General features: G+C 32.7%; 3 protein-coding genes across 3 annotated transcripts; 2 read left to right on the top strand and 1 right to left on the bottom strand.

Moving 5' to 3' along the window:
• The first annotated feature begins 5 nt into the window (after positions 1-5).
• Positions 6-3,184, top strand: LOC114164623 (calcium uptake protein, mitochondrial-like). The gene is made up of 7 exons (XM_028049356.1): positions 6-434; positions 559-626; positions 1,242-1,465; positions 1,544-1,627; positions 1,997-2,210; positions 2,344-2,640; positions 2,740-3,184. Exons 1-7 carry the CDS (start codon positions 113-115, stop codon positions 2,959-2,961), a joined length of 1,431 nt encoding a protein of 476 aa, XP_027905157.1. The 5' UTR covers positions 6-112; the 3' UTR covers positions 2,962-3,184.
• Positions 3,185-4,427: 1,243 nt separating this feature from the next.
• LOC114163310 (protein PHOX1-like) lies at positions 4,428-9,276 on the top strand. The gene is made up of 3 exons (XM_028047538.1): positions 4,428-6,706; positions 6,792-7,019; positions 8,896-9,276. Exons 1-2 carry the CDS (start codon positions 4,636-4,638, stop codon positions 6,932-6,934), a joined length of 2,214 nt encoding a protein of 737 aa, XP_027903339.1. The 5' UTR covers positions 4,428-4,635; the 3' UTR covers positions 6,935-7,019; positions 8,896-9,276.
• A 1,002-nt stretch (positions 9,277-10,278) lies between these two features.
• Positions 10,279-21,150, bottom strand: LOC114164828 (topless-related protein 1-like). Its single transcript, XM_028049601.1, has 15 exons — positions 21,075-21,150; positions 20,757-20,875; positions 20,477-20,656; positions 20,230-20,343; positions 19,989-20,147; positions 19,729-19,874; positions 19,506-19,570; positions 13,826-13,930; positions 13,405-13,515; positions 13,100-13,279; positions 12,054-12,182; positions 11,865-11,960; positions 11,469-11,657; positions 11,208-11,371; positions 10,279-10,533 (listed from the first exon to the last, which is right to left on the bottom strand). The coding sequence occupies exons 2-15, from the start codon at positions 20,843-20,845 to the stop codon at positions 10,401-10,403; spliced, it is 1,860 nt and encodes a 619-aa protein (XP_027905402.1). The 5' UTR covers positions 20,846-20,875; positions 21,075-21,150; the 3' UTR covers positions 10,279-10,400.

Raw genomic sequence — 21,150 nt, 5'->3', positions numbered from 1 at the left:
CTTGTGATTCTTGACTCTCTCTTGTTTAGGCCTTACAAAAAGAAGAAGAAGAAGAAGTAAACCAAAGCAAAAGCATTCTGCATGTTCCCCTGTTCTTCTCTCTGAGCACATCATGCCTTCCTTTTCCACTCTCCGGAGATTCTCTCTGTTCACTCAACGTTTCCGTACCCTGAATTCTTCCACTTCGCAATCTTCATTTTCATCTTCATCTTCATCTTCATCTTCTCCCGCTCCTCGTCGCAGTCCCAGTTGGGCTTCAGGTTCAGCCATTGTTGCAGTTGCAGGCGTAACCTCTGCTCTTGCTCTTTTCTATTGCTACAACTCACCCACTTCACCCTTCCATTCCGTTTTCTTTGATAATACCCTTCCCGCGTCTTCCCCGCCGGTCTCTGAAAAATCACCCCTTCCTGCAACTGCTCCTGGTTTGCTTGTTGGTAGTACCTTTTCTGTTTTCCAAATGATTTACCCTCTCCCCCAAATGTTTTCGTTCAATTATACTTAATCGTACGGCTAGTACTAGAAAGATTACACTTACACGTTCTTTCTGTTTTCTTGCAGATGAGTACAAAACCAAGATTTACTTCAACTATGAGAAGCGCCTGCGGTTGCATAGTCCACCCGAAAAGGTATATATCACTAGCATGTTGAATTATCTAATTGCATTACCTGCATTGTTGTATAAAACCATTTATGCATAGTGAATTCAAGATAAATACTTTGATTTTTTCTTTCTTGAAATTTGGTAATTCAAGATAATACATTAACACTTCAAGCTACGTCAAGATTTTGTGTTGGGTTATTCAAATTATGTTGAAATACTAAGTATTGTAATTTTGGACAATGTTTACGTGTTTGACGTAGACCCATTGTAGAGAATTTATTCATACTCAAAATTGCTTGTGTTTGTTTTCACATCAAATACTTGCATGACGTGGCATGTTCATATCAATAGAATAAAAAAGCGTGGAAACTACTATTTGTTATTTCTGCTTACCGCCTATCATATACGTTAAACCACACGTGCACTTTGGATGGAATCTTGTGTTGAATAGACAATTTTATGCTGAGTTTGAGCGTTGACTTGCTTCTGAAGTGAAAAATCTAAACATAAATGGCTCCACTCTAAAATTAGTTTCAATTAAAATCAGTTTTACAAACATTAGAAGGAACAAACATCAATAGTGTTAGACTCTTGTTAAGAAAATTCTTTACATTGACAAACTCCACTCTTCTGTATTAAGGTTTTTGAATACTTTGCGTCTTGTCGTACTCCAAAAAGAGAGATATTCATGAAGCCTGCAGACCTAATGCGAGCAATTGTTCCTGTTTTTCCTCCATCAGAATCCAACATAATAAGAGAGGGAAGCTTGACAGGTGAAAAAAATCCTGATCATTTGTGGTGTCCCCCTTCGGATTTTTTTATGCTTTTTGATGTAGACAAAGATGGACTTATATCCTTCAAAGAGTGAGTTCTCTAATCTGTATTCATTACCCTCCGTCTATTTTTTCTGTCTTCATAATGGTCTCATCTTAACTGGAGCAGGTATATGTTTTTGGTAACTCTGCTTAGCATCCCAGAATCAAGCTTCTCCGCAGCATTTAAAATGTTTGACAAGGATAATGACGGGTCAGTGCTCATGCTACCTTCTTTCAATGAATTACCAATCATATTTTATAGACCTTACATGCTCTTAGTTTAGTAACTTGGTATGTTGTAAACTGTGATTATTTCTTGCACAACACGTTACAGATTTAACATTTTTAACCATATGATTAGTTCTAAACACACTGGCTGCTAGTTATCTGTTAAGCATCATATAATTGCAAATAGACTGGATACATTCATGCCATCGAATCAAAGAGATAAAAGATTATACTAATACAGTGTCATAATTCTGGCTGTATCTTAAATTTGATTTGATGTTCTTGTGGGTGATAACTCTTCTCCTCTTCTTCTTCACTCCTGGTGACCTTAATTAGTTTCCTCCATTTCCAGAGAAATAGACCATGAAGAATTCAAGAAAGTCATGCAATCAATGCGATCTCATACCAGACATGGTGATTACCATGGGCATGGAAGACGAACTGGCCGAACCACCAATGCTTCTGTAGAGAATGGAGGGCTGGTGAAATACTTATTTGGTAAAGATGGAAAGGGACGCCTAAATCATGATAAATTCGTCCAGTTTATGAGAGATTTCCATGATGAAGTATGTCTCTAGTTGCTTCTTTGCCTTACATATGCGGTTGTGATTTAACAGGATAACTTGAAATTCATGCTCCTCTATCTGTGGACATTAGAATGATTATGCTTGCAAACTAATTATAATATTATGTGTGTAGATTGTGAGGTTGGAGTTTGCTCATTATGATTACAAATCTCGAAAAACTATACCGGCCATGGACTTTGCTCGCTCCATTGTTGCTTCTGCTGACTTGAGTCATATAGGCAAGTTGCTTGATCTGGCTGATGAATTGAGAATTGATCCACGGTTTAAGGATGTACGCATAACATTTGAGGAGTTCAAAAACTTTTCCGAGCTGCGGAAAAAGTTATTACCATTTTCGCTGGCCATTTTCAGTTTTGCAGAAGTACAAGGCCTGTTAACAAGAGATGATTTTAAGCGAGCTGCTTCACATGTACGACCCTGTGATATCCAGAACAGAATCACATGCCTGAAAGTTTATTTGTGATTTCGATTTGCCAACTTCTTATGGTGTTTGGTTGTTGAATTACAGGTTTGCGGTTTATCTCTGTCGGACAATGTGGTTGAGATTGTTTTCCATTTGTTTGATGCAAATAGGGATGGAAGCTTGAGTACAGAGGAGTTTGTTAAAGTGCTACAACATCGAGAAAAAGACATTGCTCAAACCATGGGGACAGGAATCGTAGGTTTTTTGTCATGCTGCTGGAAATGTACGGACACCTCTCCATCTTCACGGTTGTTTTCCTGGTTTTGATTTAGGTTACACGCATCTTCGAGTCAAGACAACAGAGTAGGCACTGAAATGTGAATTCTCGTTTTGAAAATCAACATGTCACGTAAATAGCGCCCTGTGATATCCAGAACTGTTAGTTCTTAGACAGTAAACACACCTCAGCAGTGTAAACTGTTATTCTTTCAATGTAGGAAAATTTGTTTTTGGATGATTACATTGGCAAATGATTTTCATTGATCTTGGAAATGGTTCATTGTGAAGTGTACGCATGTAACACCACTACCACATCAGCATAAAGAGAAAAAAATCAGGTGTCTTCTGTCTAACTACCTAAACTCAACTAACATTTTGTTTGGTTTTCGAAGGAAACAAAAAAAAGGTAAAAAGAAAGTGATAGAATAGAAACTAGAATGAAAGAGAACGCATAGTTGAAAAGAAAATAAAAAGGAGGATTTTTTTCTTCTTCTACTTGATTGAGTAGGAAAAAAGAACATATAAATGCAAAAGGAAACATAAACACTCAAATAACATTAATAACCAACAAAGTTGAAAAAGACAATTAATTCAAAATTAAAAGAATTAAAATAAAGTGAAATAATAAAAAATATTGGTTGAATGAATATGCCCGGTATTCTAGAACATTTTTAATTACAAATTATTATCGTATATTTTTAGATAATTATTATAAAACTTAAAAATTTAGAATAAGAAAAGTTTTCCAACTTTGGTTATTTAAAAAATGAAATGCTTTAATAATGAATACTAGACCATTAAAAGTTAAAATAAATAAATAAATACTTGTTCTTTCCACTTTTACCACAGTTGTTGATAAGCATACAATTTTATTCAACCAATCTACAGTTATAGTTATTAGTATCATTTTATTAAATAATTTAATTAAATATTTTTATTATTGGAAAGAGCTGTAATATGTTTGTAAAACGTGCTTGTCAAAACACTTTTTTTCCATTGTATTTTAATTTCTCAATATTAGAAATAAAAATAAATTGGCGACGTTACTGAATGTAAATTTAACTCGTAACTTTTTTAATTCTAAATAAGAAAAAGATTATAATTGATAAATTTCAAGACACAATATTTTAGATAATTAAAAATTATTTAAGTAATTTAAAAAATGAAGTGAACCAAAGAAATTTTGTATGTCCAAATCAAATAAAAAAGGGTTAAATATGCATATTCGTATTCATGTTCCATCAATTTAGATATTTTTTGTTACCAACATTATAACTAGTTAAAATAACTCCCTCCTCTATGCATCTATTTATTTGTCATCTACGACTATGTATAGATATTCTAATAATAGTTTAAAATATATTTTTCATTTAAAACCAAAATCTATTTCAATTAAATAAAATTAATAGTTTTTTTTAGTAAATAACCATATGTACCTCCAAGCATATACCTAAGTGTGAAACTTTTATCCTTGTGGCAGAGTTGACTTGTCCAAACTAAGCCCTAGAGATAAGTGCTTATGCAATAAAAATGGCTTAACCTGTAGTGCCGCAATCACTATTGTTGTGTTCTTCGCAATTTTCTCTGCACAAGATATTCATTCCCCCCAAAACCAACCGTTCAATTCAATTCTCCTTTTTCATCTACCTGTATCCTCTTCCTTTCTCCCTTCATTCATTTCTCTTTCTCAAATCTTGATTGGGATTGTCCCTTTGGTTCTTAATGGGAAAGCCCTCAGGGAAGAAGAAGGATATCGCTACCCCGGGTGCTGCAAATTCACATGCCAAACATGCCAAGTCTTCCAAAGCTTTCGATGAAGATACAGCAATGTTCATTAACATGTCACAAGAGTTCAGGGAAGAAGGTAACAAGTTGTTTCAGAAGAAGGATCACGAAGGCGCCATGCTCAAGTACGAGAAGGCACTGAAGCTGCTTCCGAAGAACCACATAGATGTCGCACACCTTCATACCAACATGGCCACGTGTTACATGCAATTGGGTCTCGGGGAATACCCTCGAGCCATTCACGAATGCAATTTGGCGCTGGAAGTGTCTCCAAGGTACAGCAAAGCTATTCTGAAAAGAGCCACATGCTATCGTGAGCTTAATCGCTCGGATTTGGCGCTAAGGGATGTTAATCTTGTTTTGAGCATGGAGCCAAATAACCTCACCGCGTTGGAGCTTCTCGAGAGCCTCACGAAGTCAACGGAAGAAAAGGGGGTCTCTGTTGATGATAAAAGGATGGCTTTTGATACAACCGTTTATCACTCTCCTTCTCGTTCTTCGCAAAAACTGAAGAAGAAGAGAGGTAAAAAAATTGTGGACAAGGTGGTTGTGGAGGAAAAGCCGGGTGTCATTGTTGAGGATAAAAAGGTGGTTTCCAAAACAATTGGGCAAGAAGGCAAGGTGGATTCCGAAACAATTGGGCAAGAAGACAAGGTGGTTTCAAAAACAATTGAGCGAGTAAAAGAGGTGGATTCAAAAGCAATTGAGCAAGAAAAAAAGGTGGTGGAAGTCAAACCTGTGGAGGAAGAAAAACATGCCACGATCACAAGGAGCGTGAAGTTGGTGTTTGGAGAAGATATAAGGTGGGCTCAATTACCCGTGAATTGTAGTGCGAAGTTGGTGAGGGATATAGCTAGGAACCGGTTTCCAGGTTTGAAGGGAGTTCTTGTGAAGTATAAGGATAAAGAAGGTGATTTGGTTACTATCACTACTACAGATGAACTAAGGTTAGCTGAAAAGTCTGCTCCTGAGAAGGCATCGTTTAGGCTTTATATTACTGAGGTCAGTCCAGATCAAGAACCTTCTTATGATGGAACAACAACCAATGAGGACGAGGTGCAAAGGGAGGGTGGAAATGAAAATGGTGGTGTTGAGAATAGGGGTACGGAAGAAGGCAGAGATGAAGATGCTGCAAAAAGGATGATTACTGTGGAGGACTGGCTTCTCCAGTTTGCAAGGCTGTTCAAGAACCATGTAGGGTTTGAGTCTGATTCTTATCTAGATACTCATGAGTTTGCAATGAAGCTGTACGGAGAAGCGATGGAGGATACCGTAGCAAGCAATGATGCTCAAGAACTTTTTGGAATTGCTGCTGATAAATTTCAAGAGATGGCTGCCTTGGCACTGTTTAATTGGGGAAGTGTTCAGATGTCCAGGGCAAGGAATCAAGGTTCCTTTTCGGAGGATGGGGCTAGAGAATCTTCCTTGGAGCATATAAAAGCTGCATATGAGTTGGCACGAAAGGAGTACGAGAAAGCAGAATTGAGATATGAAGAAGCCTTGAAAATCAAACCTGATTTCTATGAAGGATATCTTGCTCTTGGGCATCAGCAGTTTGAGCAAGCAAGGCTGTGCTGGTGTTATGCATTGGCATGCAAGGACTCAAATGCTGGCTTTTCTGAGGAGGTTCTACAACTTTATAACAAGGCAGAGGATAGCATGGAGAAAGGCATCTTGATGTGGGAGGAGGTTGAGGAGCAGCGTTTGAATGGAATATCCAAATCAGATAAATATAGAGAACAGTTAGAGAAAATGGGCTTGGATGGTCTTTTCAAAGATGTTTCTGATGATGAAGCTTCAAAGCAAGCTGCAAAGATGAGGTCTCAGATACACCTACTATGGGGAACCTTGTTGTATGAACGTTCTGTTGTGGAATATAAGCTTGGCCTTCCCACATGGGAGGAATGTTTGGAGGTTGCTGTTGAAAAATTTGAACTAGCTGGAACTTCTGGAACAGATATTGCTTTCATTGTAAAGAATCACTGCTCAAATGAAACAGCACTTGAAGGTATGTGATGGAAAGATGTGATATTCCTTTAAAAGAAATATTTTAGGATTACAGATAGCTAACAATCCATTCTTCTTAATGACAGGGTTCAAAATTGATGAGATAGTACAGGCATGGAATGAGATGTACGATGCTCAGGGGTGGCAGTTTAGTGATCCATCATTTCGACTTGAACCATTGTTTCGTCGGCGTGTTCCTAAACTCCATTCCATATTGGAGCAGTTTTAAGTTTTCTTCTTTTGTTAAAAATTCTTGAGAGGCATGATTTCTTGTCTTCGTATTTTTCAAGCTCCTTCATCCCATTCTAAGACGGGTAAGTGAGACCTTATGTGTTCTACAATTTTGTTGTGCTCCTCTTACAGAAGATCATCTTCCAACAGCATTTAATTATTATTATTTTTTTAAAATCTATGTTTATAACTGAAATTGTTGTTTCATGAATAACGGAATGCTGGACTAACCGGCTAGATGTTTTCTGCCGGCATGATCTATTTATGTTTTGAATGGGATAGAGGGGGGATAAATTGTTCATGATTTGCATATTCAAGACACTACTGAGGTTATTTCTGTTTGTGGTAGAAAAGATTTTAGGAATTTTAGTTTCTTTTTCATGTATATCAATTTGCCTGCGTAAACCAAACCTTAATCTTCTTTTATAATTGCCATCAAACTCAAAAGGTATCAAGATGGGTTGGCTGAATAACCACGACAAATAATAATAATAATAATATATGCCAGTTTCCTGCCACCATAGTTCTGATGGTGAATGGCTTTCTACTGCCTTAGTGTTTAAGATGTTTCTGTCATACATTTTACGTTAACTAGAGATAAAACAAATTTATAGTATATATAAACCTTATCGTACAAGGTATAAAACAAATTTACAGTAGATATAAACCTTGTCGTACAAGGTTTTGGAAGGTTTAGTTAAGTTTAAAGTGTATTTCTTAAGAGTGTGCTTATTTGACCCTCAGCCAAACTTTTAGATTTGTCTGTAGATTACCACGACACTAGGTATTACAGAGACAATTATTATCTTGCGTTGGTTTTTGTTGAGTTTGCTGTGAGAATTGAGAAACAAATTCATCTGATGCACCAGGGAAAAAGTTATTGTGAACAACTTCTGAGGAAAGGAGAATCCTTCTTCCAGAAATAACTTTGGAGATCAAAGGGAATTGCCAATGAATTTTCATAAATCAGAATTAAAGAAACAATATCAAACAAACAGAGAGAGTTTGTTAAGAGGGTGAAAAAGAAACAAAAAAACTAGAGGATTTCAAATGCTGACGCGGTTCCTGCATACCTAATGATTTATCCATGTTATGTTCCCCCCTTACAGTCTCTTTCTAATCTTTTTATTTCATTTCAAGCCAAGCTTTTATGCCGAAGTGTTCGTCCTTCCATGTTATATCTGAAGTTCTGAGCAATAAAATCAATTCTACTTACTGCTTCGTTAGTTTTATGGACTCTGTTATAGGAACTTAGGCTATCATATGCAAGAGGCAAAGCATTGTTTTGATTGACCTACGAAAAGTAGGGTTTATATAAACTTGTATAATAACATAGAAACATGCACAATGGTTAATGTAGCTAATGTTTATATGTATGTATTATTAACTAACAATAGTAAATCTTTGGGGTGACCTTCTCATATTCACCCATTTTTTATGGGATTTATAAAATATAATTGTTGAGGCACTGTTTGAATGATATCACTGTTCATGGTGACCACTGACACTTTATCATATGAATGACTCAAGCAAACAATTTGTAAGACGAGATTTGCCAGTTCCCTGACTGGAAGAAAAACTCTTGGCTTTTGGCGTTAGACTTTGGACAGAAACAGGTTACTTAAGATAACATCAATAACGTTAATGTCTTGTATATGTTCATTGTCCATTCTATGTAACCAAAAGCTTGGTTATGTTAGCTGTTAAATATTTAATATTTGGGTTACATAAGAGTGTTCTGGATTGACTAATAATAAAAGTTATGAATAGTTTTAGTATTTCACAGTCGTCCTTAACATTTAATCTTTCCATCTTAAAATTTTTTGTTCTGTTTTTTATTGTTATGAAATTACATTATTACATACCTTCAACTATGTTTTTTTTTCTGTCTTTTTTCTCAATTACCTTTTACCGATGTGGTTGGCCTGAAGGGGTTTTCTTGCATTTTTTTTTTTGCAGGGAGTTTTGTTCTGCATACTGTTGTTTAGCTCATTGTTCGGTGCTATGATTGGATTATTTTTTCTGATGCCAGTGTGATACTAGTTGGGATTTGAGACTAGAAAAGCTGGTGATATATATTTATTTGGTTTTTATACTTGAAGGGAATTGCTGCGAGGTTTCATTCTTTAAGGTGTACCAGTATATTGGATGATTTGATTTGTTCAGCTTGCACCAAAAGTATATACATATATACAGCTTTTTTTTTCATAGGTGAAGGCTTGTGATTAATATTGTAATGTATCCTTGGTGAGTGATTAAGTGGTGGAATGTAACAATTTATGGATGTCAAGTATCACATTATATTATTCATTTTTATCATATTTTTCGTCCAGTTCTATATATAGCCCCCTCTTATGCACTTTAAATATTTTATGCATAAATTCACTTTAATTAAGATGGTTTGAGTGTATGCTTAATTTAGTTTAATTCAAATTTGTAAGTAGGGTATTCTTCAGCCTACTATAACTTGATATTTATGATATAACAGTTTTTTTGGTTATACATTAACGCATATGTTAATTTAGAGTTCAATTTATGTTTCTGTAAGTGAAATTAGACCCCACCCCAATAAGATGGAAATAAATTGGTCTTTTTTTTTTTTTACAATTGATAACATTAAAAAAAAAATCTTGGATCTACTTAATAAGATGATTTGATTTTATAAAAAATAAATGAAAAAGTAAATAGAAGATAAGAGAAAGAAAAAATGTATAAAAGTTTTATATTAATATATATTTTTTCTATTATCTAGTAAAATTATATTACAAATATATTTTACTCGTCAAAAACATGTAATTACATAATATATAAATTAAATCTCTTGAATAGTCTTTCGGAGATACCAACTTAATTGCTTAAACCTATAGCAAATCACACCACACAATATGTAAAAAGATTCACAAAAGTATTGAAAAGAACTAAACCAAAAATTTAGATCTTATTTATTTTGAGAACACCTTATATCTTATTTTTCGCTTTTAACTACAAAATTTCCAAGTGAGTTAATTTCTTTTCCTTCTTTTCAAGACTTCTAAAAACAGAGAAAACAAAAAATAGTTTCACTATTCCCCATACAAATCTTAAGAGAAATAGATCCAAAACAATATAAATAATAGTTCGAAAAAAAAAATGTTTTCATTACGCGCTTTTATAAATGATGGAATCATAATTTTGTCTAACACACAATTTGATCAAATTAATGTTTACATTTAATATCAATTAGTTTAGTTAAATAATGATAAATTTAGAGAATAACATGATAACTAAAACATATCACGATCATGTAATTAAGGATAACTTAACAAAATGAATAAAAAAGTAGCAATAGATAATGAAGAGTAACAATAAACAGTATTATTGTTTTTTATTTTCTCTAATTATTGATTATACTTTTCTATTAATCTTCAGTCATTCATTTCATTTTTGACATGTTCACGAACTCTCACAATCCTGGTGTTGCATTATCAATGGCTAAACCTGCTCCAATCTTGTGGCTCTCGAGGCTCAAACACAAAGGCTCTACCATCTGTGAGCCCCACAACAAACTGGGTTGGATTCTGTGGATGTGCAGCAATGGCTATTGGAGACATGCTTGAACTGGAATAAACAAAATAACAAATAATATAATTCTAATGTGTGCCAAAGGAATATGCAATATGTAAAAGTTAAAAAAAAAATTCTATTAATTTTCTTTTGGAGATTACAATTGTGACAACAAAATTAAATGAACCTAGTGGAATGACGATGCACAATGCAGTGACACAGAATAAAAACAGTGTTACTAATGTGCATAAACTAAAATCTTTTCTTTTCTTCCAGAAAACAGATTCTAGTGTGACAGTCAAATAAAAAGGCCAAAGCTTGTTGTGGTGATACCAAGATCTCATGAACAAACCAAAACTTGTTATTAATTACTCAGTCTAGAAATTGTAACTTTAAAGAAGAAAAACACGTTAAAATAATTTAAGTGTAAATTTAAATTCTATATCGAATAAAAATAATAAAATTAAATAATATTAAGTAAAAAATCCATAAATTTATTATTTTGAGAGTTTAAGTTAAAAATTATGTCAATGAGTTAATGAGTTAAGCTAATGTCAGGTGTATTCCTAATGAATTTAAAAGAAAATAAAAAAATCTCAAATAATGGTATTAGAATCAATAGTTCGTCATCATGATGACTGCTTAGATCATTATAACAAAAGATAAAAAAAACACTACAACACCATAACCACAACAATAGCAGAAAATAATAACCCATTAAAACATACCTTGGGATTGTAGGAATGTAAGTCGAGAGATTAATCTTACAACGCATTTGAAACTTTAAAGTATCAAGTATTGCTACAGTTCCATCAACAAAACAGACATACACAGCTTGACCATCAGATGAGAAAGTTGCTTGGGAGATAACCTCTGCAGCTCTTGGAACCCACTAGCACGAAACAAAAAGTTTGTATGTTTGTTTAGTAAGAAACAAGTCACTTTATACGAAGAAAACAATATCACAAGTGAAGGAAAAAAGGGAAAACCTGGTTATAACATTTGAGATTTCTTGCTTTATACATTACAAGACAATCACTTCGTACAACAAGGAAGTGCCTCTGATATAGGTGAAAGTGAATATGTGTCTCAGTTAGTACTTCCGGCACCCTTTGTCCATGTATTTGCAAGTACCTATCTTTTAGTTTTTTCCATCCATTGGTGTTCCATACAAAAATCTACAAGTGGTAATTAAAATAATGACAAATAAAATTAATATGGAGCAAGTTAGGAAAATTGACTAACTTATCCGTTAAAGACAGTAAGACACTCGGTTTATGAGTCTTTATTTTTAATTTTGTCATTTCTACTTAATTTAAAATTTATACTCATATTTGGATTATTCAAATAAAATGAAAGGTAATTTTAAAATAGATATTACTAACCTGATCATTTACACCGATGGAAACAAGGAGATCAAAACTATTTGAAAATGCAAGGTCGGAAACTCTTTTGGTGTGACCCTCAAGTTTGCTTATAATCTGTATAAAAGTATGACACAAAAAGTTATACCTTCAACCTCTTTGAAGTAGGTGATGAAACATATGTTTCTCAACATAAAGTAACTTGTATACCTTATTTGTACTAGTGTTGTATATAATTATACTCAAATCATCCATACCAATAGCGAGTATATTGTTATCACGAGGGTAGAGGGCGAGGCAAGTTGTTATAGATGATGGTGGCATGATAGTCGTCAAAGTCTGTATTTATTGGACAATGCATAACATTTATTATCAAACAAATCATAGTTTCAGTGTAAACATGTAGTAGAAAAATTGTAAATAGTAGTGTGATATCAAATAATAATAATAAAAAAAAGATAACAAAGGGATAATGTTTATAAATGAATGGACATATAGGATAAAAATGAGGTATGCAACATAAATGAGCATAGGATGAAAAAGAGGTACGTGACATAATTACAAAATGAAAACTCAATTATTTTTTATTTCAGAAAGAGTTTATGTATAATTATAAGTGGCTACGAAACTCTTGTGAAATTAGAGATTTTATGGTACAAATACTGATATAATTAGACATATCTATATAAGAAAGCTGACATTATTTTCAATATAAAATCTAAGAATCAATGTTTGTGAGTTTGATTTTTTTTTTTTTATATACCATTAAACTCTTTCATTTATATTTAGTACGAGATTTTCAATTCATACTTAGAATTTTTAACATAGACGGAATCAAACCTTCACAATAATATAACAATATTAACATTAGAAATTTCATATAAATGAAGAACTTTTCTTCGATACAATAATTTTTTTATATTTTTGCTTTTACTATTAAAAAAAAATTATATTTTGTATTAATTTTGTTTTGAAATTTTTTTCGTAAGAAATATCTACAAATTTTGTTATGAAAAAAATTGCAAAAAATTGCTACCAATTTTTTTACAAAATATTTTATATAAAATACTTTTAGCAAAAAAAAATTGTAAAAAATATTTGCAAATTTTATAATTTTGTAGAAAATAATTATCCACAAAAGAATTACCTGCGAATTAAAATATTTAAAATAACAAAATCTTTTTTATAAATTTTTTTAACAAATTTGCAAAAAAAAAAAAAACTCATATAATATAAAGAATTCTAATAATGTTTACCTCAAGCGAGAACATGTGGAACAATGAGATTGGTCCACCAGATGTTGACATGAGATATAAATCGTTCTTTGATAAGGAAAAAGAAGAAATTGGGGGTCCACTATATGAACTTGAAAGTTCATTGCTCATCAATTGCGAGCTCCTTGGTTGCCAAATTTGAGGAGAAACTTGTGTAGTTGCCTACATGTATTACATATATTTTATGATAAATTCAACTACAAAGTAAGAAATCTAAAAATATGAAGGTAGGATGGGTAAAGGGAAAATTAAAAAAAAAAAAAAGTGGATTTTATGTTTCCACTTACCTTGCCATCCGAGTTAAGGTTATTACAAGGCCACTTCCAAAGTATATGATGACCATTTGATGCCAATGCCAAAATGCCATTTCCCTCATTGGTGTAAGTCACTCTAACTATCTGTTTATCGTAGGGAAAGTTAACGATAATTTCTCCCTAGTAGTAAATTCTAATGTGTATTTGTTTGTGCAAAATAGATCTTATTAAAACATTCATTCTCAACTTAATATTTGTAACAATCATTTAATTAATCCATGGGACCCAGTAGTAATTGTTATTTTATGATGGCATTTATGTAAAAGGGGAGTTGAGCATTATAAATAGAGCTATATTTTTAAAAGATGATATTTATCATGTTCAACTATTTTTTTAAAATTAGTGATAATACATGTAATTTTTAACAATAAAGCATTGCTCTAAAATGTCATACCTTGGTTATGTCGGGATGAGTTGGAAGCTCCAAAAATTGACAAGGGGACGACTCATAAATTTTTGGTTTGGACCTCCCATCTTCCAAGCCTTTTTTATTACCATTCTTTTACAAAAACCATGTTGAAATCAGAACAAACAGAAAAAAAAAGTTATATATATATATATAATACTTAAGCTAATAGTGAACATCGAATATACTCTTCTAAGCCTAATGTTGTTAAGGGAGGAATTAAGGATTTTTTTAAAAAAAAAAGATTTACAGAAGAAATAACTAATGATATTAGGATAGATAATATTGATTTCCCAACCATACCCTTGAAACTAATAGAATGCTGACATGCAATATCACAAAGAAGGAAATAAAGGTTGTTGTCGGGCAATGTGAGAGCAGCAAAAGTCCATGACCAGCATTGGGAGACATTGAAAAAGGAATTGATAGAAGCTGTGAAGGACTTTGAAAGAAGAGAGATAATGCCTAGGGGCTGTAATGCAGTGTTTATATCTCTTATACCTAAAATTGACTCCCATAGACCTAGATGAATACAGACCAATTTCTTTGGTAGGAAGCACATGTAAGATTATATCCAGAGTTTTAATAGGCTGAAAAGTATACTCCCTAACATAATAGATATTACTCAATCTGCATTCATCAAGGGTAAAGGATTATTGGACAGTGTTTTTGTGGCAAATGAAGTGGTGGGGAAGGCTAGATGGAAAAAAAGGAAGAAATGTGCAATAGAGAAAGTAGATTTTGAGAAAGCATATGATTCAGTTAGTTGGAATTTTATATTATATGTTGCAAAGATTGAGACTGTGAGAAATGGATAAGGTGAATAAAGGGATGTCTCGATTCATCAATAATATCAATCTTAGTCAATGGCAATCCAACTCAAGAATTCAAACCAACAAAAGATTTTAAATAAGGAGATCCTTTGACACCCTCTTCATTTATTAGTTGTTGAAGGCCTAGCTGGGATGGTTAGAAAAGATGTTAAAAATCAGATTTTAGAAGGAGTGAAAATAGGGGAAGAGGAGATTACAGTAAGTATGTTGAAGTATGTTGCAGTTTGCAGATGATACATTATTTACTTATAAGGCAGATAATAGAAATATAATGATGGTTAAAAGTATTTTTAGATGTTTTTAACTAGCGTTAAACCTTGAAGGAAACTTTCATAATAGCAAAATTGGTGGAATGGGTATATAAGAGAGTGAATTAAAGAGATTTTTACTGATTCTCAACTGCAAAATAAAATAATAAGAATACCATTCAAATACTTAGGAATGAATGTGGGAGGTAACCCAAGGAGAATATTTTTTTTGGAAACTAATCATTAATAAAATAAAAAATAGACTTACAAAGTGGGAGGGAAGACAACTATATATCTTTTGCAAGAAGAGTGTGCCTAATTAAGGTTGTAATTACAACATTACCTTTATATTACATGTCAGACGTCGACTTGTGTGAATCAACAAATCAATAAAATACAATGAAAATTTTTGTGGAGATTGGGGATGGAGGACAAAGTTGTGTCAACCTAAGAAAGAGGGTGGATTAGGGATTAAAGATATTAAACTATTCAACACAATCCTACTAGGTAAATAGAAGTGGAAACTAAGAACAAAAATGAAGAGTTATGGAAGGATATAATAGAGTCTAAGTATGGGTCATGGAGAGATCTTAATAATGCAAGATGTGGTAAGGGTGAATCTTGGTGGTAGAGAGACCTAAGGAACACTTGTGGGCCTTCACAAGAAAATTGGTTTGATATGAATGCGAAATGAAAGATTGGATCAGGAACTAGGATAAGATTCTAGGAAGATAAATGGCTTGAGGAGGAAATTATACTCACACACTCCTACCCTAGACTATATGCCAATTCATATACGAAGCAAGTGGGAATGAAACATGAGTTGGAGGAGGCGATGGTTCGAATGAGAAAAGACAAGTAATAGAACTAAAGAGAAAATTATCTACAATATCACTAAATAAGGAAAGGAATGACATTTGAATATGGGGTGGTGAAGATGATGACTGCTACATGGTTCAAGATATGTACAAGAAGTTGTATGATAAAAGTAGGAGAGAAGAAACCACGATTTTTACAGAATCATGAGCAGTAAAGGTACTACTATCGGTCCAATGTTTAGCATGGAGGGTTATGTCAAATAAAATACCTATTAAGGAACAATTAAAACACATGGGCAATAGGCTGAAAAATGAACTGTGTCTTATGTTTGGGGAGAGTAAGGAAACAACCAACCATTTGTTTTTTGGATGCAAGATAGCAACTAAAGTATGACAAATGTGTGATTTTTTTTGTAGGAGTTATGTAATGTAAACCATAACCAATTAAGAATAAATTTTAATTACTTTCACTTAATGGAACTAATAAAAAAGGAAACAACATTTGGAAGGAGATGTAGATAGCTATCATATGGAGTATATGGAAGAAAAAAACATTTTGTTTCGAAAAGCAAAGGTAGATGAAGAATATATGGCCCAAATGAGGATACGGCCATGAATAAGAAGCAACCATAAAACAACATCTTTCTTATTCTCTGATTGATATTTATGGCTTCTACATTGCATTAAAACATTGTTATAAGATGCCTACACAATTTACTTAACAAAAACCTATAGGTAGGGACTTGGATAATAGGACATTAAATTGGAGGACTACATAAAGGGCATAACTAAAGAAGACTAACAAATCTCAGAAGATCTAGTCTAAAGTGTTCTTTTTGTAGGAAAATGAATAGATAAACAAGGCTCACCCTGAAGGAAAATCTGGTAAAAATAATCGAGAACTAAAACCAATCAAATACATAGCGAGAGCAGAACATCACAGGAAGGAGGTTTGAAGAGAAAATTTTGTGAGAGAAATTTAAATTTCCAAGACCATGTTCAATTAGAGGAATTGATGAAACTTTTTTGGACATAAGTACTGTACGGACACAACACTTGGAAATAGACAAATGAAGTAGCACATTACGTTAGAAGATATCTTGTGTAATTAATCTATTATGAAGAATTATGAATATCATTTTTAGGATCAGAATATATAGGAAAATGAGTTTATAGCTCAAATGAGGATATGGTCATGGATAAAGATCAAATATAAAACATTTTTCTCATACTCTGATTGGTATTTATATGCTCTGCATTGCATGAAAACATTGTTATAAGATGCCTACACAAGTTACCTTACAAAAACTATAAGTAGACACTTGGATAATAGGACATTAAATTGGAGGATTGCATAAAGGGCATAATTAACCAAGACTAACAAATCTCAGTAATTTAGAGTATTCTTTTTGCAGGAAAATGAATAAAGAAAGAAGGCGGCTCACCTAGAAGGAAAATCTGGTAACAACTATTGAGAACTAAAACCAATCAAATACATAGTTAGAGCAAAACATCACAAGAAGGAGGTTTGAAGTGAAAAAAATTTGTGCCAGAAATTTAAATTTCCAAGGCCATGTTCGATTAGATGGAATTGATGAAACCAAGTTGGACATAAGTACTGCATAGACATAACACTTGGAAGTGGACAATGAAATAACACATTATGTATGAAGATAACTTGTGTAATTAATCTGTTATGAAGAATTATAAATATCATTATTAGGATCAGAATATATAGGAAAAGGAGCTTATGGCCCAAATGAGGATACGTCCATGAATAAGATTCCTACACAATTTACTTAACATTTTATAAGTTGTATTGCATTTCTCAGATTGGTATTTATGTCCTCTGCATTGCATTAAAACATTGTTATAAGTTGCCTACACAATTTACTTAACAAACACTATAGGTAGGGACTTGGATAATAGGATATTAAATTGGAGGACTGCATAAAGGGCATAACTAACCAGGACTAACAAATCTCAGATGATCTAGTCTAGAGTGTTCTTTTTGCAGGAAAATGAATAGAGAAAAAAGGCTCACCCAGAAGGAAAATCTGGTAAAAATAATTGAGAACTAAAATCAATCAAATCCATAGTGAGAGCAAAACATCACAGGAAGAAGGTTTGAAGTGAAAAAATTTCGTGCGAGATATTTAAATTTCCAAGACCATGTTCGATTAGATGGTATTGATGAAACCTTGTTGGACATAAGTACTGCATGGACACAACACTTGGAGATAGAAAATGAAGTAGCACGTTATGTAGGAAGATAACTTGTGTAGTTAATATGTTATGAAGAATTATGAATATCATTGTTAGAATCAGAATATATAGGAAACAGAGCTTATAACCCATATGAGGATATGGTCATGGATAAGAATCAAATATAAAACATTTTTCTCATACTCTGATTGGTATTTATATCCTCTGCATTATATTAAAACATTGTTATAAGATGCTTACACAAGTTACTTTACAAAAACTATAAGTAGGCACTTGGATAATAGGACATTAAATTGGAGGACTACATAAATGGCATAATTAACCAAGACTAACAAATCTAAGTAGTTTAGAGTATTCTTTTTTGCAGGAAAATGAATAGAGAAAGAAGGCAACTCACCTAGAAGAAAAATCTGGTAAAAACTATCAAGAACTAAAACCAATCAAATACATAACAAGAGCAGAACATACATAACGAGAGCAAAACATCACAAGAAGGAGGTTTGAAGTGAAAAAATTTTGTGCCAGAAATTTAAATTTCCAAGGGCCATGTTCGATTATATGGAATTGATGAAACCTTGTTGGACATAAGTCTTGCATGGACACAACACTTGGAAATAGACAATGAAGTAGCACATTATGTAGAAAGATAACTTGTGTAATTAATTTATTATGAAGAATTATGAATATCATTGTTAGGATCATAATATATAGGAAAAGGAGCTTATAGCCCAAATGAGGATATGGTCATGGATAAGGAGCAAATATAAAACATTTTTATTGATATTTATATCCTCTGCATTGCATTAAAATATTGTTATAAGATGCCTACACAAGTTACTTTAAAAAAACTATAAGTAGGCACTTAGATAATAGGACATTAAATTGGAGGACTGCATAAAGGCATAATTAACCAAGACTAACAAATCTCAGATGATCTAGTCTAGAGTATTCTTTTTGCAAGAGAATGAATAGATAAAGAAGGCTCACCCAGAAGGAAAATCTGGTAAAAATCATTGAGAATTAAAACTAATCAAATACATAGCGAGAGTAGAACATCGCAGGAAGGAGGTTTGAAGTGAAAAAATTATGTTCGAGAAATTTAAATTTCCAAAAGGTCATGTTCGATTATATGGTATTGATGAAATCTTGCTATTGATGAAACCTAACCTTGTTGGACATAAGTACTGCATGGACACAACACTTGAAAATAGACAATGAAGTAGCACATTATATAGAAAGATAATTTGTGTAATTAATCTGGTATGAAGAATTATGAATATCATTATCAGGATCAAAATATATAAAAAAATAAGTATTTTTGATTGCAAATGTAAAATATCATCTTATATCACGGGGATAATCTCTTTGAGAAACAATATATATAATTTTATATATTGGTTAGAATACCACAAGTGCTCTCTCACACACACACACATATATATATATATATATATATAAAACAAAACAAATAACTTTTTATTTTCTAAAACCTTGTGTATCTTTTATATAATCAACAATGTTTAACAAAAGAAGTCCAACAAACCTCCTCTGACACCTGGTTGGGTCTTCCCTGCAGTGATAATACATTATGATCCTCCATTGTAGTTTCTAGAGAAAGGACATGGATTATTACCGTCATACACAATAATTGAAATGATTTAATTAAGCAAGAACAAATCACATACCCAGATATGCTAATGCAGCACAAAATGCTTCAAAGCCAATTAAAGCATAAGAGTTAGAATTGCGATTTGAGTTATGCTTACCAGATTGCAAGTTTTCAATTGAATCATTATTTTCTGATTGCAGAAGTGAAGGATTCGAACTGGAACTGGAAACAGGGTCCATTAAAAAGGTTTTCATGTCAGGAGCTCGAAGTGGATCTTTACGAACTTGATGTTGCCAATTCAAACTGACAAAATGAACAAACATAAATGTCTAAATCGAGAATAAAAACAAACAAACATGATTGCTATATGTGTCTATATATATATTATCAACTCTAAGTTGAAAAAAAGAGTGAAACCTTAGGTTCAGAAGATAATATAATCGCTGTTTTTTAAAGGTAGGAAACTTCAATTTTCCATGGAACTCAGGATTTCCCTCAATGAGTTTTATAATACCATCTGCAACATTTTTCCTCGCAGAATTTGTATCTTTATATGTTGCAAGTAATGCATGCTCTCTGATCAGACCCAGAAAAAAGGTTAACCTTAAAGCACATCAACTTCACATCTAAAATTAGAACACTGAAAATTGAGTTGTACCTTATATTGTTGACTGCCAAAAGCTGAGTCAATTCATTAAACAGTTCTTCATGCCCGGGAATACAAACTTTTAGATCCCTAAGGAGAATATCTAAAGCCTCACCACGATCGTGACTAATGAACGATGAAACAACACAAACATAGGATATGAAAATTATACCTAAATGAAAACTTAGGATTTCTTTGAAAATAATACGATTAGCCCAATTAGGTTTTTCTTAAATTTGTAAGACAATAGAAAGCTTACATATCCAATGCTTCAAGGTATTTTTGTTTTCTGATTTCAAAGTAAATTTTGGTTGAGTGCACGTTGTCATCTATGCTTGTAAATCTAGAAAGATAGCTCTCAGCATCATCCCATTTTCCAACAACTAACATCTTCTCAAAATGCTTCAGGTTAAAGAACAACCCACTTTCACACTCAAGCCTATGAATAGAAGAATAAAAAATTAAAGGAAACAAAATGTCAAAAGATCAATGATGAGAACAAAAACCAGAACTGAATTTATATACAGAGGGTGACCCACATGTGTGCAGTTTCCTTCAATCCCTCTTCTCTGAGAAATTTTATGGTTAAGAAAACAAGATCTTTATTTAGTAGAGCAGAGTTCTCCATTACCAACCTGTTTCTTTTGTATTATCAATCCTGCATCATAATTATATAAAAATCAAAACTTTTATCGAAATCATGATAATTGTCCCATTCAAATACTCAGAACAGTCTTTTTATTGAAATGGCAAACTGAATGACAGTAGAAAGCTTGCATGCACTAAAAGATGAAAGAAAAAAATTTGGCACCGAAAGGGATCGGAAATGAAACACAAAGAAAGGTGCAAGGGTTCACCCAAACTCAACCCAAAGGAGAAAAAAAAAGATGAAAATTAGGAAGAAAACATGAGAAGGTTTTATCTTACTGGGAA

The sequence above is a fragment of the Vigna unguiculata genome, chromosome 9 (genome assembly GCF_004118075.2).
Source record: "Vigna unguiculata cultivar IT97K-499-35 chromosome 9, ASM411807v1, whole genome shotgun sequence".
NCBI lineage: Eukaryota > Viridiplantae > Streptophyta > Magnoliopsida > Fabales > Fabaceae > Vigna > Vigna unguiculata.
Note: the sequence above shows the minus strand (reverse complement) of the source record. Positions and strands in the feature narration are given on the sequence as shown.